This window comes from Hyperolius riggenbachi, chromosome 8, assembly GCF_040937935.1.
Source record: "Hyperolius riggenbachi isolate aHypRig1 chromosome 8, aHypRig1.pri, whole genome shotgun sequence".
NCBI classification, from domain to species: Eukaryota; Metazoa; Chordata; class Amphibia; order Anura; family Hyperoliidae; genus Hyperolius; species Hyperolius riggenbachi.
The window spans coordinates 249029946-249048004 of NC_090653.1; the positions used below are offsets into that span (position 1 = coordinate 249029946).

At 46.0% G+C, this 18059-nt stretch overlaps 1 protein-coding gene across 4 annotated transcripts in view; it reads left to right on the forward strand.

Annotated features, from left to right (window-relative positions):
• The window catches only part of SH2D3C (SH2 domain containing 3C), a 153296-nt gene extending 135715 nt beyond the window's left edge, over positions 1-17581 (forward strand). For all 4 annotated transcript variants that reach the window (XM_068248566.1, XM_068248567.1, XM_068248568.1 and 1 more), the window contains 7 exons: positions 1576-1700; positions 3171-3709; positions 5136-5251; positions 7717-7888; positions 11117-11228; positions 14170-14376; positions 16717-17581. In XM_068248566.1, the coding sequence (XP_068104667.1) occupies positions 1576-1700; positions 3171-3709; positions 5136-5251; positions 7717-7888; positions 11117-11228; positions 14170-14376; positions 16717-16892 (1447 nt within the window). In that variant the 3' untranslated portion in view covers positions 16893-17581. The remainder of the gene's footprint in view (positions 1-1575; positions 1701-3170; positions 3710-5135; positions 5252-7716; positions 7889-11116; positions 11229-14169; positions 14377-16716) is intronic.
• The last annotated feature ends 478 nt before the right edge of the window (positions 17582-18059 follow it).

Genomic DNA, 18059 nt, shown 5'->3' on the forward strand with positions numbered 1-18059 from the left:
AAATAACAGCACCCGCTTTTTGTAGCCGCAGTTTGTATAGCGGGAAACCCCGGCGCCCGATAAGACATCTATGTTATTGGGCGCCTCCGGCAGCCAGATTTCTAGTTATTGCCAATATTAACATGGGTGCTTATCGGATGCCCAAACCTCCATTTCACCTACTTATCCCATATTTCCTGTTGCCCATATAAAGCCTATTAAGGATCCTAAAGTAACATGTTGGCCCTGGTTGTTCATAAATTTACTTTAAGGCAGGTGACACACTTGTCTATTTCTATGTGCATTTTCTGCACAGAAAAAAATAATGATTTAACCACTTGAGGACCCACCCTTTACCCCCCCTTAAGGACCAGCGCTGGTTTGATTGATCTGTGCTGGGTGGGCTCTGCAGCCCCCAGCACAGATCAGGGTGCAGGCAGGGAGATCAGATTGCCCCCCTTTTTTCCCCCCTATGGGGATGATGTGCTGGGGGGGTCTGATCTCTCCTGCCTGCTGTGGGTGGCGGGGGGGGCACCTCAAAGCCCCCCTCCGCTGCGAAATTCCTCCCTCCCTCTCCTACCTGCTGCCTCCCCCGGTGATCGGGGCTGCACAGGACGGCTATCCGTCCTGTGCAGCCAGTGACAGGACGTCCCCTGTCACATGGCGGCGATCCCCGGCCGCTGATTGGCCGGGGATCGCCGATCTGCCTTACGGCGCTGCTGCGCAGCAGCGCCGTACAAATGTAAACAAAGCGGATTATTTCCGCTTGTGTTTACATCTAGCCTGCGAGCCGCCATCGGCGGCCCGCAGGCTATTCACGGAGCCCCCCGCCGTGATTTGACAGGAAGCAGCCGCTCGTACGAGCGGCTGCTTCCTGATTAATTAGGCTGCAGCTGGCGACGCAGTACTGCGTCGCTGGTCCTGCAGCTGCCACTTTGCCGACGCACGTTATGAGTGTGCGGTCGGCAAGTGAGAACTCATGATAATCAATGGGCTACATCACACTTGAATGCATTTTTTCACTTGCAGAGAAAACACAGACATCCTGCAGCATAATTCTGTGTGCATTTTCTCCATCAATTACATTAGCTGCTGTGAACAACAACTTGCACGTTTTTCTGCATACAAAGGCACCTGGTGTGCAGAAAATGGGTGCAGAAAAACGCGTAGAAAACACAAGTGTGACCCTCGCCGTACTGCAAAAAGAATGGGATATTTTTGTGAGACGGTTCAGTGTTTACTTTTCCAGCCTTATGAATCTTGGTCTGTGTCTAGGAATCAGTAATACTGCTCTGCATAGACAGTATGCACCATAGCTATAGTGGCTGGCCAGTGTACTGGTTAAGGGCACCGCCTTTGACATGGGAGTCCAGGGTTCAAATCCTGCCTAAGGTCAGTACCTATTCAGTGAGGAGTTCAGGGCAAGACTCCTAAAACTGCAGGGTGGCCTCCTGAGCGCATCCTTAATGGCTGCAGCTCTTGAGTGCTTTGAGTGCAATAGGAGAAAAGCACTATACAAATGTTCGGATTATAGTGTTGTAAGGAAGGGGTTAACTGATGTCATGAATAATAATCGTTTTATATTTCTTCTTGTAGCACCTCCTCACCACATCACAGGGAAATCATCAGAAACTGTGCAGTCAGTGTGGACCAAATCCAAGACTTGCACTCTCCAATGTCTCCAATTGCAGAAACCCCAGGATCCCCAGCCTACAGCACTGGTAGGTATACTGGTAAAGGCTGGCAGTAAAGACATGATGTGAGTCCAGACCAAAACACACATGAACAGCTGTGAGATATATTATGTCACTAGGAAAGCCTGTGATTGCTTGGGGTATTGGGTTTCTGTAATGACAGCTGGGGCCTGCTACAAGATCGTTGCTTTCTAGGACTGAAGCCTCACACACAGAGAGAGAGAATTGTTAGGAATAAACAATGAATGATTCATACATTCAGATCTTGTTTAAACTATTTTAATCTTTTTATTCTTCACTGGGCGCCTCCATCTACCATTTGTTATGGATATATGGGTATGAACATGTAATATTGGCCCATTCACCAAATTTGTTTTACCGCGGTGTGGGTTTGTCTGCTCTGATGCAGCAACAGGCATTCACAACCTGCACAATAATCAGCACATAGCTGATGCATTGCCATATGGGATGAAATGCCACACTGCCACTCTGCAGACAGTGGAAGAACCTATATCGCATCACCAGAGTACAACACATTGGACATGCTACCTGGTCCGTCAGGTTGTCCGGCCCGTACAAACAATGTTTTACCTTCGTAGAGCAGGTCTCTCTGCGCTATATTCTTAATAATGAAACATTTCTGAAATACTTGTATTATTCTACAGGGGAGTGGCCCCTGTGACGTCCGGGGACCCAGAGCTGTAAGGGGGTCTCAACTACAACTTCACTCCCACCAATATAGGGGTCCATCCTTCAGATCAGGTGGTTTTGTGGCTGCGCTTGTTATGGGTGGGAAGATAATGATGTCCACACTTGTCTAATGACCCCTGCAAGATGGGCCACCAGGTTGTGACGGTTGCCAAGGGAAAGGGTGTGAACATTGGGGTCCTCCTCAACGTTTTTCAGGGGGGGGGGGGCACTATTTGTAGTTATGCCCCTGATTATTCATAATCATAAATTAAATACACATCAAATGGACGTGTGAACTGTGCACATGTTACCTATACAGAGTCCTCTTTATCCAGAATTCCGGCAACTGGAAGTTTCAACTAACCGGCATGCCTGATGGATAACGGGGACCATTTTGTGGGGCTTTTTGGGGTTGCTGGCAGGCTGTAAAATACTTATAGAGCATCCATCAACGTCTAGCAGCCTTCCTGTACCTCCTCGCAGGCTCCTAGCGGCTCCCGCCATCTGTGTACGGAAGGGCCGTGTCACCTGACCTGATGCTGGTCAGATGACATGCCGGTTTGCATGCATGGGGGAAGCCGGAAAGATACTCGAAACCTGCGAGGAGGTACAGAAATGCTGCCAGACGTCGCTAGAGGCTTGGTAAGTATTTCAGAAGGAGTTTGTGCTATTTCAGCCAGTTGCTCAAGCGACCGGCAAGCACATGTATTCAGCATCATGTGATCTCCGCTGGTGCCGGATACTGGGGACTGGGCTGTATGTATTTATGGTGTGTATTCATAAGCTGCTTTTTGTTGATTTGTGCAGTGGTCCGGGTGAAGCCCCAGGCAGTTCCAGTAGGAAATGTGACCCCCGGCTCGCCAGTTCTCAGACGATCCAGCGAGCCGTACGTGTGCCAAGCAAACAACAAAGCCGCATTAAACATGGGCGAAAGCTCCCACTCCACGGCAAGCCACGGCTACCCTCAGATCTCTCCCTCCCCCTCCATAAACAGTTATAGCGACCCAGATAATGGGCATTACTGTCAGCTGCGCCCAGCTTCCCCAACGCACGACGCCCCAAACAAACCACTCCCGCCCAAGAGCTACGTCGAGAGGTTAAAAGGGGAAGAAGGAGCCCGGGCCGGGAGCAACCGGGGGGCCGAGGACCCTGAAAAAGACAGACTTTGCTTTACAGCCCCCACTATAGAAGTCAAATCCTCGTTCAGCCCTTCAAGCTTCCAGTCTGCACTGATCCCGGCAGACAACAAACCTCTGGAGATGTGTATACTGAAGAAGGTGAAGGAACTCTTCTCTGAAGTCGATGCCAAAACCATTGCCAAACATATCACCAAAACAGACTGTGAGGTAAGAGTGATTCCAGGCCATAGCGATAGCGGGAACTAATGGCTCATACACACGGGGCACAACTGTCGCCACAAACACGTGGCACGCGCATGTTGTGACGACAGGTCCTCCATGTGTATGAGGCAGGCGCGCGCCACACATTGTCGCTACTCAGAGCTGTCGCCAGGCGATTGACTTGGCCAATCGCCGGCAACAGCTGTTGCAGCAACCGTCGCTAGTCCGCCACACGTACTGCGTGTGTATGTGCGGACTAGCGACAGCTACCCACAGCTAGAAGGGAACTTCCGGCGGGTGGGCGAACCTTCGGCAACAGCTTCCGAAGCGTCTCTGCCTGTCGTGTACACAGCTGTCGCTCAGGCGGAGCTGTCGCCGAGCTGTTGCGCACACATCTCCTGTGTGCTAGCAACAGCTACAACGGTGCCTCGTGTGTATGAGGCTTAACAGGGCCTCACAGCATAACTTTATTGAGACGCTATATAAAACACTAAGCAGCACCTGTTAATGATTATAATCTTGAGTGTCCAATCTTAACACTTCTATGTAATATGAAGATCCATCTAAAGTATCTGTTTAAAGTCTGTTCACTCACTTTACCCTTCTACTATATACATTTAAATTGAGTCAGAAAAACACAATCAATAAGCATTAGCGATTGCATTTTGTGATGTGAACTAAGCCTAACACTGACTAAAAACTTTTTATTAATTAATATTGTAAAAAAGATATATATATTTTCACTACAGTCTTCTATCTTCTTTAATGGCAAATGCCGCTACTCAGATGACTATATAATGAACATGTAGCCATAAAACTCAGCTTGCAAAGGATTCTGGGTCCCCTAATGAGAAACCCCAGAACTGCTTGTCTGAGAGCAAGTTAACACTTGTCAGTATCATCTATCTTTGGTGAAAGGAGGAGGGAGGGGTGTGTTCTGGTTTTGCTGTGTGATGTCATTGTTGGCTATATATTGTCAGAAATGTATGCTGCCGCCTGCAGGTGGTAAATATGAAATATTCATATGTAATATTTCACACATGCCCAAACTCAAACGATAATATCTAATACATATTCCCTTCATAATGTAACTGCTTCTTTGTGAAATATGATTTATTGTTTAATCATTAAAGTGGATCCCACTTATGAACAATAAATCGTATTTCACACTTCAGGCACTTTTGACTTACAGATTGCTTTTGACCTGAACCAAAGGTTAATACTAATACAATCTCAGGTGACTGTGATATTTTTAGCCACTGCAATGATGTCACCATGATGTCATCCTATTCTCTTGATAATACAGCCGGATAAAAATGACTGCCATTAATGTGTTTATTGCCGTGCCCTCGGGGGATACTTCCCTCCAGTCAAGACGGCAATCTATTTCCAATTAGGTGAGATTAATCTCCATCTTCACGTGTGCTTCCAGGTTGCCAGGATACTCAGTGTTACCAAGGAGATGCAGAGGACCATGGGAGTCAGCTCAGGAATGGAGCTCCTGACGCTGCCGCATGGCCGCCAGCTGCGGCTTGACCTTCTGGAAAGGTGCGTGGGGAACAGACTCAGACTCTTGTGTCACCGCAAACAACAGAACACTACTCTGCGTCAGCACAATAGCCTGTGCGCATTCAGATCTATACAGCTGAACTAGAACTGGCCGTAACTCACATCCTTTTCTATTGCTTCAGCCTATAGTTCAGCAGGGAAATCTGGCATACAAGTACATCAGTATCACAATTGTTAAAGAGTAATTTCAGCCTAAACAAACATACTGTCATTAAGTTACATTAGTTATGTTAATTAAAATAGATAGGTAATATAATCTCTTACCCAACCTATTTTAAAAGAACAGGCAAAAGTTTGTGATTTCATTGGGGCAGCCATCTTTTTGGTTGAAAGGAGGTGACGGGGAGCATGAGACACAGTTCCAACTGCCCTGTGTCCTGATCACCCATCCCAGCTGCTAGGCAACGAGAACAACAACATAGGAAATCCCATCATGCTTTGCACAGCATCAGGGGAAAAATGCTAGGGCAGTTTTCTTTGATGGGGTGGAGCTTAGCTTCTAAGCAGCTAAAAATTAGGCTTGGGTATGAAAAAGAAAGTTCTGATGCTGCGAACCTGTTAAAGAAACACCAAGCCTTTTCAGTGCTGCCGAGTAGATTTTTAGTTTGGAGGTTCACTTAAAGGCCTGGTGCACACCAAAAACCGCTAGCAGATCCGCAAAATGCTAGCAGATTTTGAAACGCTTTTTCTTATTTTTCTATGGCGTTTTGCTAGCGTTTTGCGGATTGCTGCAGCGGATTTCAGTATAGTACATTTCATATATTGTTACAGTAAAGCTGTTACTGAACAGCTTCTGTAACAAAAACGCCGGCAAATCCGCTCTGAACAGGCGTTTTTCAGAGCGGTTTGCGTTTTTCCTATACTTAACATTGAGGCAGAAACACATCCGAAATCCAAAAAATGCCTCACCCCGGCATTTTTCGTTTCTGCAAAACGCCTCCCGCTCTGGTGTGCACCACCCCATTGAGATACATTGACCAAGCGGATCCGCAGCCGCAAGCGGCTGCAGAAACACTGAAAAAGCCGCTCGGTGTGCACCAGCCCAAAGTTCCAAACTGATGCACACCCATGCTCTATGGAATGTTACCCCCACCCCACCACCACCACATTGTTCTCCTCCTTACCTTTCCCACTGGTAGCCGCTCTGTCCTGCCCCCAGTGTCATCCCTCCTGCCTGCTACAGCAGAGCGAGGCATCTGCACAGGATTCGGCACCTGAACTGTAACCTACGAGTCCTGATCCTTTCGGGTGACAGCAATTCAGCACATGCACACGCACTACCTCATAAAACTAAAAAATGTTATTTCATAGTGCATCCTCTATCACTGGGCCTCCGGTCACATGAGAAAAGGTGGCCATATACTGTCAGACTGACACCAGATTCAGCCATCAGATACAGTGATCTATGTCACACAATGCACTCACATTTGCAGTAGGTTCCAGCATGAAATCTATTGGGCATCTGTAAAGCCGTCTCCGCCTGCAGGGCCCACTAGGTCTCCCCATGTAATATACTGACGTCAGGAAGTGAAAAAACGGAATCGCTCTGCAAAAATGCCTACAAAAAAGCTTACCGAAAAGGTCCAACGAACAGAAATCGCCGGGAAAAAATTGCTTCAAAAAATGTCCAACGCGAACATTAACACGATCGGAACGCAATGTGAATGAGGCCTACATGACTTTTTACCTATGTAGCTGTCCTTTTCAGCAGGTAATTTAATGGGATGACTCTTTTACCAGCAGGTTCTGGAACCATACAAACATGTTGTACTCCTACACACTGGACTGTGCCACTGCCATCCAGAGAATGCTTTGAAAAGAATAAAGGAAGCATTGAAATTCCAATATCAGGAGATGGCCTTGTCCAAAATCCATTAATAAGGCTGGTCATACAATGCCAACTTTTTTCCCAGCAAACAAATCACACTGATCGAATCTGCCAGACATTTCTTGCCCCTATCATATCCAATCGATTTTGGACAATTTTGAACAAAGGTGAGGGGGTGTGGCTAGGGGGTTAGGAGTAGTGATGGCACGAACTGTTTGTAGGAGTTTGCCAGGTAGGGTAGGACTTTATCTGATCGAAATTCCAATCAGGGAGTGATCAATCAACTTAGCATATTGGCTGTAATGCATGGCTAGCTTAGGCGATTTAGAGTTATCTACCTACCGTGAGCTACACTTTTAAAAAGTAATTTACAGTTCATTTTAACCAGGGACAAGTGTACATCTTATATGTATTTGTACATAAGTATTTTAAATCAGTTTTTCACCGTAGTGCTCCTTTACACTGAAGAGGTGCGCTGGAGTGAATAATTCCAGCTGGTAGTAATAACTCACGCTTGAAGCACCATCATTTCTGATACTCAGCCACACATAACAGAGCAGCCTGTATGACAGATCATTCCATAAATGAAGCCTGAACTCTCTGCATTGCTCCACAGATTCCACACCATGTCCATCATGATTGCTGTGGACATCCTGGGCTGCACAGGAAGCACTGAGGAGAGAGCCGCTCTGCTAAACAAGACCGTCCAGCTGGCAGCCGAACTGAAAGGCACTCTGGGAAACATGTTCAGCTTCGCAGCTGTAATGAACGCCTTGGAAATGTCACAGGTAGGAGGAGCCTGAGCTTACCAATAAATAACATCAGTGGGTATTTATATACAGGAGAAACCTTGCGCATCTTAGTTTACAATTACCTATAAGACGCAGGTGCTATCTGGGTCGATCTCCCTAACCTGGTCACTGGCCTTTTTATTTTTCAGTATTTATTTACCCTGTAACAACCAGATGCTTAGATTTAAATTAAAGGACAACTGAAGCCAGGGGTATATGGAGGCTGCCATGTTTATTTCCTTTTAGGCAACACCAGTTGCCTGGCTATCCTGCTGATCCTCTGCTACTAAAACGTTTAGCCATAGACCCTGAACAAGCATGCAGCAGATCAGATGTTTCTGACATTATTGTCAGATCTGACAAGATTAGCTGCATGCTTGTTTCTGGTGTAATTCAAACACTACTGCAGCCAAATAGCTCAGCAGGGCTGCCAGGCAACGGGTATTTGTTAAGAGGAAATAAACATGTCAGCCTCCATATTCCTCTCATTTCAGTTGTCCTTTAAGTAGAGGACCTCAGGAGGGGGGGGGGGGGTTCATGAATGGTTCAAGTAAATATGCTTGTTTGTGCGTGTGCTGAATGCACTGTGCTGTAAATGTGACTATGGATTGCCATGACTGGGCATATTCATGATGAACCGGAGGGTAAAACCTCATACACACGCTCAACAAAAGTTGTATGAAACGGCTGGTGAATGACAGATTTCAGCATATAAGACAAGTCGTATTTACAAAATGTAGCCAAACCGCGGCAAGCGACCGATATCTGGCATTTTGTCCGATCCTACCGGCGGATCAATTCCGATGGCTGTCGGGCAGATATGCAGTCGGACACGTGTGTACAATGTCGTTTAAACAAAATTGTTCTACAGAATGTGTGCATGTCGTGCGTAATGTTGCTTGTGCTCACAGTGTTTAAAGTGGATCCGAGATAAACTTTTACTCATTGCATAATTGTGTTCCTTTCATATAGTTTATAGGGCATTCCTCAAGCCAAATACTTTTTTTGTTTTGTTTTAATACTCTAATTCCCTATAAACTAAACAAGCCACACCCACAGCTTTTTACAGTGCCTTGGCACTGTAGCAAGGGCTTATGGGAGCTCAGTCTGGGCAGGAGGAGGAGGAGGTTTTATAGCCATTGATTTCAGAGGCAGAGGGGAGGAGGCAGGAGGAGAGGGGACTGAATTTACACACAGGAAAGCTGATAGCATCTCCAGCCCTCAGCCTGTGACAATGTGACAAACAGAACATGGCTGCCCTCATTGTATCACAGGAATAATCATGAACTGTTGAAGCTGATTGCAGCTAGATATGTTATGTACGCTATCTAAACTTTAGATAAGATATATAGACAAGTTACTTGTTATAGTTGGTTTTTCATCTCGGATCCGCTTTAACCACATGAGTACGAGCAGTTTATGGCCCCTTAAGGACCAGAGACTTCTGGTGCAAAAAACAGGGCTCACTGATGTCATGCCGCACAGACCCGTTGCTCTCGCCGGTCGTGCCGCTCTCCTGTTGCTGAAGCCCACTCACTCTGCTGTCGCTATGACAGCAGAGCTCCGTGAGTGAAATCGGCTCCTGACCGGATCAAGGAGCCCTGCTGCCATAGCGACGGCAGAGCGATTGGTGGTAGCGGCGGTAGCATGTGGCACGGTAATTGAAATCTACACCCTGGCAGGGTTAACAGGTAGGTCCCAAACATGTCGTAGATTTCAATTAGCCCGGTCCTGAAGCGGTTAAATTAGTTGGTCATTTGCATTATCGGTGTGCGGACAACGTTGTTGAAAAAGGGTGGTTATTTGTTTTTGTCGCTGGTAAAGTTGTTTCCGTGACGTTGGTTGTTTGCTTTGCGGAGACTTTTTGTATGACGTGTGTACAGACCTTAACATTATTCAATTATATTTAGGGCTGGGGGCCCAATTTAATGCTAGCCATACATTATCTAGTTTTGATTGATCGATAGAACAGTTGATTTTTTTTTATTTCTCCAAAAAATCTTATGTCCATCAAAAAGAAATCGATTAAAGCCACACATATTAATGTCATCTGAACTGTCAATCAAGTATGTGTTTTGATGTGTTTCGATCACTCAAAGTTGCAGTGAGATTGATGGGAAAGTACATGGCCACATTCAGTAACATTAATTAAGCAGAACCATACGAGTGGTTCTCTTGTACACTGAGGAACCTGGATGCAGGGAAGCACTTCCTCTACACCGCACACAGAAGTCTAATCTTTTAAACCTCAATGAAATAACACAAAGCACTGCAGGCCTTACTATGACAAATGACACCTGTATTTGTAGTTAACTTTTAGGGCTTGTTCACACTAAGGATTTGAGTCACTAAACCGCGATAACTCATATCATGGCCGTTTTCGCGCGCATTTCCACGTTTGCACGCGACCACAAATTTGCGTGCGAATGGCCGTGATATGAGTAATCACGGTTTAGTGAATCAAGCCCCATGAGCGTTTGCGTTTTTTTTAAAGCACTGGCGATTTTGTAAATCGCTCTAAAAGCACTTGTGCAATGATTTCCTATGAGAGTGTTCCTATTTCTTATGGGAGTGTTCATATATGAGCGCTCCGCTTTCTATTGATTCGCAATCGCGGCTCCTGTACCATTCTCTGAGCGTTTGTGTTCAATAAAACGTATAGGGAAATCGCAAAGTGCTTTGAATTGCGACTACCCAAGCGCTTTAATGAATAAATACATTGTATTTATTCATTTCCAGGTACAAGAGTCCACTTGAAGTGCTCAACTTAATTGCTCAGCAAAAGCGCTTACAAAAGTGCTTTTCTAAGTGCAATGTGTGGGGAAAAGCGATTTTAAAATCACTCAACAAATCGCTCAGTGCTTGTGATTGTGCTGGTGATTTGTCATGTGAACAAGGCCTAAAAGCCCATTTTTATTCAGATTGACAATGAGCGTGTGAGCGGTCTGTCTTTACTCTTCATTTGTCAGATAATTAGACATGTTATGCTTTGTGCAGACACAGAACAGCTGGTGAGAGGCAGGGGACATAACGGGGTGCTTCTCTCAGAATGTCACATTTGTACACTGGCGAGGGTTGGATGCAGCGAATGAGGTCCATATATAATCATCTCAATAAGGCCTCCTGCCTGCTCTATTAATGCCTGAGAGGAAATGAGGCTGTAACAACTAAATGAATGGATCTTCCACCCATGGATTAATAATGAGCTTTGTCCCCGCTCTGCAGATCTCCAGACTGGAACAGACGTGGGTAGCCCTGAGACAGAGGCACACCGAGGGAGCCATCCTCTATGAGAAGAAGCTCAAACCCTTCCTCAAGAGCATGAATGAAGGCAAAGGTGAGATTACTCCTACATACAGCTACGTGGCTTCATTCTGAGCTGATATGCCTATCCGATCCATCGCTTACTGATCAGAATCTGACTGGATTGTGATCAATTCCTTCCACAGCACAGCACAGCAGAGAATCTATTGAAAACCGATTGAACTGCAGTGTTGCTCTGTTCGATGCCTATCAATCACATTAATCTGATGCACCTGTACAGTGCTTGTTTCCCACAGTGCTGCCCGCAGGATCGAGTTTGATCCTGACAGGCAGTGCTTGTTCACACTCAGGGCGCTTTCAGGATTTTTTAAGCGCCAGTGATTTTGAAAATCGCCCTGAAAGCGCGTGTGCAATGATTCCCTATGAGAGTTTTCACATCTGAGCGGTTCGATTAGGATCCGCTCACCAAAGTGCTGCCTGTACCATTTTCAGGGCGATTTCCCTATAATGGCAGGTATAGGGAAATCGCAAAAAAAGCTTGAAAAAGCGCTTGGTACAGCGATTTCCCCAGCGCTTTTAAGAATAAATACATCATATTTATTTTTTTTTCCTGGTGAAAGAGTTCACTTCCTGACTGACATCAGTGAAAAAACAAATCACTCTGCAAAAGTGCTTAGAAAAGCTCTGTAAAAAAAAACTTCCGCGCAGCTAAGCTAAGGTAAAAAAAAATCGCCCACAAAATCGCAAAACGCTGCGTCAGCGATTGCAACTTATGATGTGAACAAGGCCTAAGGCTGCCGTTTAATGTTTTAGAAATGTTTAGACCCTTTTACTTACTACTTAATGTAAAATCAAAGGGAAAATAAACTTATGAGATAATGAAATGTATGTGTATGGATACTAAATAGAACATTAGTAGCAAAGAAAAAAAACTCATTTTTATTTTCAGTTATTCAGCCTTATTTTTAACATTTCATCTTACAGCTGAAGAGACAGAGTGTGGATTCTAAGCTGCAACTGTGACAGTCATACAGGCAGAGCTAATGACCATTTAAACTGTACTGCAGTAAAACCTTCTCTAAGCTGCCTCTCAATGTTTCTTGGCTATTTCTACTAAGATCACCAGGGTGGATGCGCAGCAGTATTTTTTTTTTTTATCCGCATCATGTAGCTAGCCTAGCGCTAGCTACATGATGCCCTCCTCCCTGCGCTATCCCTCCCACCCCTCCGATCGCCGCCGGCGCACTCACCCATCAAGAAATCCCGTTCTGAACACTTGAGAGCTTCCACGTCGCCATGGCAATGATCGCGATGACGTCATCGACGTCGTGATGTCATCCGGAGTTCCGATCCACCCCGTAGCGCTGCCTGGCATTGATTGGCCAGGCTGCGCACGGGGTCTGGCGCGGGGGGGGGCCCTCTATCGCGGCGGGTAGCGGCGCATCAGCGGCGGCGATCAGAGTAGACACGCAGCAAGCAAAGTGCTTGCTGCATGTTAGGGAAAAAAAAGTTACGAAAATCAGCCCAGCGGGGCCTGAGCGGCGCCCTCCGGCGGTAATGGACGAGCTGAGTTCGTCCATACCGCTAAGGAGGTTACGTTCTTCAGAAAACAGGACTGAGTAAAGGTGGCTATACATCATGCGACTTGGCGGGTGATCGACCACCTGTTCCGATTATTATAATCGAACTGGATGAAAATCGGTGCCGCCAAGAGCATGCCTGATTGACGATGCGACCAATTTTTGGCCAAAAATGTTTGCATGTATTGATCGGATATGGTGCAAGATGTAGGGCCGGCATGTTTGAGTACACGGCGTTCATGCGATAACGAGAGGAGTGATGAACGCCACATAACCCCCGAGGCTGTCCCCCCCTAGTGTAAAATGTGCCCCCCAGTGCCCCATGCGTGCATACTTTACCTGTCGGTGGTTGCCGGCGTATAGGTGGATGCGTGTGACATCATCCATGTGCTAACATTACTTACGTTGCTTTACCGAAGTAACTGTACTCAGCCTTTCTCTACAGTCTGTGATGAAACAAACAAGCTGGTTGGTATATTGTGTCTAAAGCCTCATACACTTGTATGTATGAGGTCTGTCGCCTGGCGGGGATCAGGACTCGATCCCTAGTTAGACAGTGCGGGGCTGAGAGGAGAGAACAATGACCGGGGCAGCGAGGGAGGTCAGGTGATGGCTTACACACTCTATATTCTCAGCAGAGGGGACCCCGACCAACAGAGGCGTAGCTATGGGTGGGCAAGGGGGGACACGTGTCCCCGGGCACAGCACTGTGAGGGCACTCAGCAGGGCTGTTGCACCCCCACATGCATGAAAGGTCTCGCTGGCTGCCCAAAGTACCTCCGCTTCTCTCCCTCCCTATGCAGAGAAGCGCAGAAGTGTTAGCAGCAGAAAAAAGGTTATTTAAAAGGGGGGGGGGGCATCTGGCTATCTAAATGGGGGAACTGAGGGCACATCTGGCTATCTAAATGGGGGGAATGGGGGGCACATCTGGCTTTCTGAAAGGGTGAGGGGGCACGTATGTCCTTTTAAATATCATTTGAATCCACGCATGACTACGACCACATTCTAATGTGTGGCCACACCCATTTTGTCCGGAAGGTTGGGGGCACAAAAAACTGTCTTTGTCCCCGGGCGCTGAAAACCCTAGCTACGCCTCTGCCGACCAATCACCTCTGCCGAGAACCATCTAGCCTATTCAAGGCTTTATACTCCCTGAATAGAGCAGGCGTTCAAAAACATAAGGAAACTGTATGAAATCTGTAAGACACAAAACGATTGCCTTTAATGGTAGCGTTCTTCGTAGCTGCGTGGTCAGTGCTTTTTATACTCTACAGAATAGTCACATCAGCGCAGCGATCATCCAGATGAGTCACTCCAACTCTTCTGCGGAAAATAGACAACGTCCTTAAAAAAGAAGAGCAATATGAAAAGCATGTTTGGATTTTTTGGTATTGTTTTGTTACCATGGTTACAAGCTCTGTGATTCTCTTGCAGAGAACCTCCCGCTGAGCAATACGACCTTCCCGCACATCATCCCTCTCATCACTCTTCTGGAGAGAGACTGCCCTCTGCTGGACGGAGGAGAACCCTGGGACAACATAGACAATGGGGTGGAGGTGGTGATGGCTCACCTGGAGGCTGCCAGGATGGTGGCGCACCACGGAGGCCTCTATCGGACCAACGCTGAGATGAGGCTGCAGGGTAAGCCATGGTCATATGCTGGATATGGTCTCTGTTTATCAAGACTGGTCAGTTATGAAGATACTAGGTGACCTAAGCCCGTTTAAAAACCGTCTCTAGGTCAGTCCTCCCCGCAGCATCACAGCACGCATGTGCATGCCTGCTCGCCACGCACGGGCCGCCACCTGGCCCTGTCCTGCATCCTGTCCCAATGGCTGTCAGTGCTTGACATGCGCCGTAGCACAAAAGCAATGACACACGGACAGGACGCAGGGACACTTGCAAATTATTATATAGGATTGCTGCCTTGGTAACGTGATAGGCAGAATGCCCAAATACTAGTTTACCTTTCAAATAATGTTTCTGGAGCAACAAATTCTACTAGACCACTTCCCTCCAGTACTTCTTAAATTAATTTAATGATCTCCGAGCTCATGCCTCTTGCTCAGAAAACATTCAGGGCCCTTTCACACTGGGGCGGTGGGGTAAATTTACCACACCACGCCCCCAGGCAATGAAAGTCTATGGGGAGATCACACTCCCCACGTTGCGGTATTCTGCGCCTAAAGTGCCATGTGATGATCTGCGTCGGACCGGAAGTCATGTAAGTCTGTGATAACGCGCAGTTTTCAGCTTTGCGCATGCATGGAAGCATATTTTAGAAATACGCTTCTGCGCACGTCATGGATTGCCCAGCCATCACTTCCTGTAGGTCGGATGCCAGACAGGGATTGCCGCGCACTAACGGTAGTCCCTGAAGGCCCGTTTTTGGCAGTGCATGGGCCGCTCCGCTGCCGTCAAACTGCAGTGTGAAGCCGGCCTCATTGTGGCCATACACCTGTTAATCTGCCACTAGATCAACCAGTAGATAGATCCCTCTCCGTTGCCTACCCATACACTGCACACCGACTTCCAATACATTCTAGCATGAAGCCTATTATTATTATTCAGTATTCATACAGCGCTGACATCTTCCACAGCGCTTTACAAGGTTATTGTCTTGTCATTAACTGTCCCTCAAAGGAGCTTACAATCTAATTCCTAGTATAGTCCATGGTAGCCTAAAGGTATCAACTAATGATACATTTTGTTGAACGATCGTTTATGAGCAATTATGTGTATGAACGATCGGAAATAATCATTTGGGACCACTAACGGGCAAAAATCTCCAAACCGATCCGATCACATTAATTAAATCAATCCAATTTTCAGATCGATCCCGTCAGTCTGCTCATCTTGGTTAGGAGATTTTCGGCCATTAGTGGTTCCAAACAATCATTCCTGATCGTTCATATGAAGAATCGTTCGTAAACGATCATTTGGCAAATTGTATCATTAGTGTCCACCTTAAAGAGGAACTTCAGCCTAAACAAACACACTGTCATAAAGTTAAATTAGTTATGTTAATTAAAATAAATAGGTAATATAATCTCTTACCCACCCTGTTTTAAAATAACAGGCAAATGTTTGATTAATTGATTTTATGAGGGCAGCCATCTTTTTGGTTGAAAGGAGGTGACAGGGAGCATGAGACACAGTTCCAACTGTCCTGTGTGCTGATCACCCTTCCCAGTTGCTAGGCAACGTGATAACAACATAGGAAACTCCATCATGCTTTGCACAGCATCAGGGGGAAAAAGCCCGGGCAGTTTTCTTTGATGGGTGGGGCTAAGTTCTGATGCTGTGAAACTGTTAAAGAAACACCAAGCCTTTTCAGTTCTGCTGAGTAGATTTTTAGTCCGGAGGTTCACTTTTAGGCCAATGTAGGGGAAGCCAATTAACGTATCTGTACGTTTTTGGTATGTGGGAGGAAACCAGAAAGCCCGGGGGGAAACCCACACAGATATATATATATATATATATATATATATATATATATATACAAACTCCATGCCCTGTACGCTGTGCTCCTCTATTGGAAGTGACCTGCTGTGGACCCCCCTAGTGTATACGTGTCCCAACCCCCTCAATCCCCACCCCCCTCCCTATGCAGTATTGAAAGAGGGGGGGGGGGGATTAAAGAGGTTGGGGCACATGTCACACGCCAGCACAAATCCTGGTCCCCTCCAGTGTCCAGCGTCGCTGCAAGCGCCTGTACCATGTGACACAAGGTGCATGTAGTGACATTCTGCCTCATGCCTGAAGAAGCATCTTAAAGTTTCAAAAATTTGCAAACAATTGTTGTAAAATTAGTCATGGAGAAAGACATAACAAAAGTTGTAGGTAATACCTCTAGTCTAATGGCTAACAATGGACCACATACAACTAGATGTGACTGATGTACAGATAGCAGATCATTGAATGATTGTATCTTGTTTCCCTTTATCCTGTATTCATGTTTTGTTTTCTGTCCTCTGACAGGTTTCCAGCCCAGATCGGACCTCTTGGAAGTTTCCAGCACAGAGTTCCAGATGCGGATGCTATGGGGAAGTCGGGGTTCCGCAGGCAGCCAGGCCGAAAGATATGACAAGTTCGACAAAGTCCTGACTGCACTGTCACACAAGCTGGAGCCTTCCGTCCGCTTCAGCGAATTATAACAAAGAATGGCGGCGGAGGAAACTGACACTTTATTAGGGAAGGACATGAACGGGATCAAATGTGTCCAAAATGACTCTCAGACTTCTTTGAACAAAAAAAAAAAAGCACTTTTCAAAGATTTCTTCTTTGGGGGCCAATAAATGCCATATTGTGCTGCAGTGCATGCTGGGTCTTGTAAGATTCCAGGGAACATGGCGGCACTGTATGCATTACTTCTGAGGGATCTGTGGCTTAGTTTTGGCCAATATTTGACTTGTTTTTTTGTTTTTTTTACTGAGAATCTTTCAGATCTGAGGTGTCTACTGTTCTGGGGGCTCTAGTGCACCATATAAAAGAGCCCCCATAATTACAGTGGTGTCACTGTGCACAGTGTTTGATGTCACTACTACTGTACTACTGATAGCAGGGGGTCTGGCTAAAATGTATTGAAGGGAACTCCTCCATTGACCTAGTTCTGTCACAAGCCTATATAACAAAATATGATCCTATGAGGGCCGAATACATAATCAGGGGGCAGTTTCAGTGAAAATTGCATGTCAGAATGACTAGAAGTTTACATCTTTGGATCCTGACTTGCTACCTCCTTAGCTCGCCTATTAGTCTTTTAAAGGAAACCAGAGATGAACGCTTTGGCACAAAATAAACATATCCCCCGATAGATTTTACAAAATAAATACTATGCCTGGTATTTTCGCCGCTCTGGTGTGCCGTTGTTTTTTTTTGTTTTTTTAAACTAAAACTACATGCAAAACACAGTTTATCAGAAAAGCATATTATTTAGTGGGCTGTGTGCAAAATGAAATCACCATTTCTAAAAACCTCTTATGACTAACAAATATAGATTAAAAAAAAACATTTTCAATATACCCTTACATTAGCAGCTTCTCCCATCTCATCACAGCTCTCTGTGATGCTGCACCAGTACACAGAACAGGAAAGCGAAACCAGAAGGGGGCAGGCTTGGGCGTGAAAATACATCAGAAAAGACAGACTCAGCTATAATGATTCCTGAGCAAAGCCAGACTGAATGCTCAGTAGGGGATTTTATCAGAGCTCATAACAGGCATACTGTGCAGTGAAGAATGAAACAAAGAGCAGAGTATGAGTTTTCTCTAATGTTCCCACTGATATATATGGTAAAATACATGAGGGTGCTTTGTCTCTGG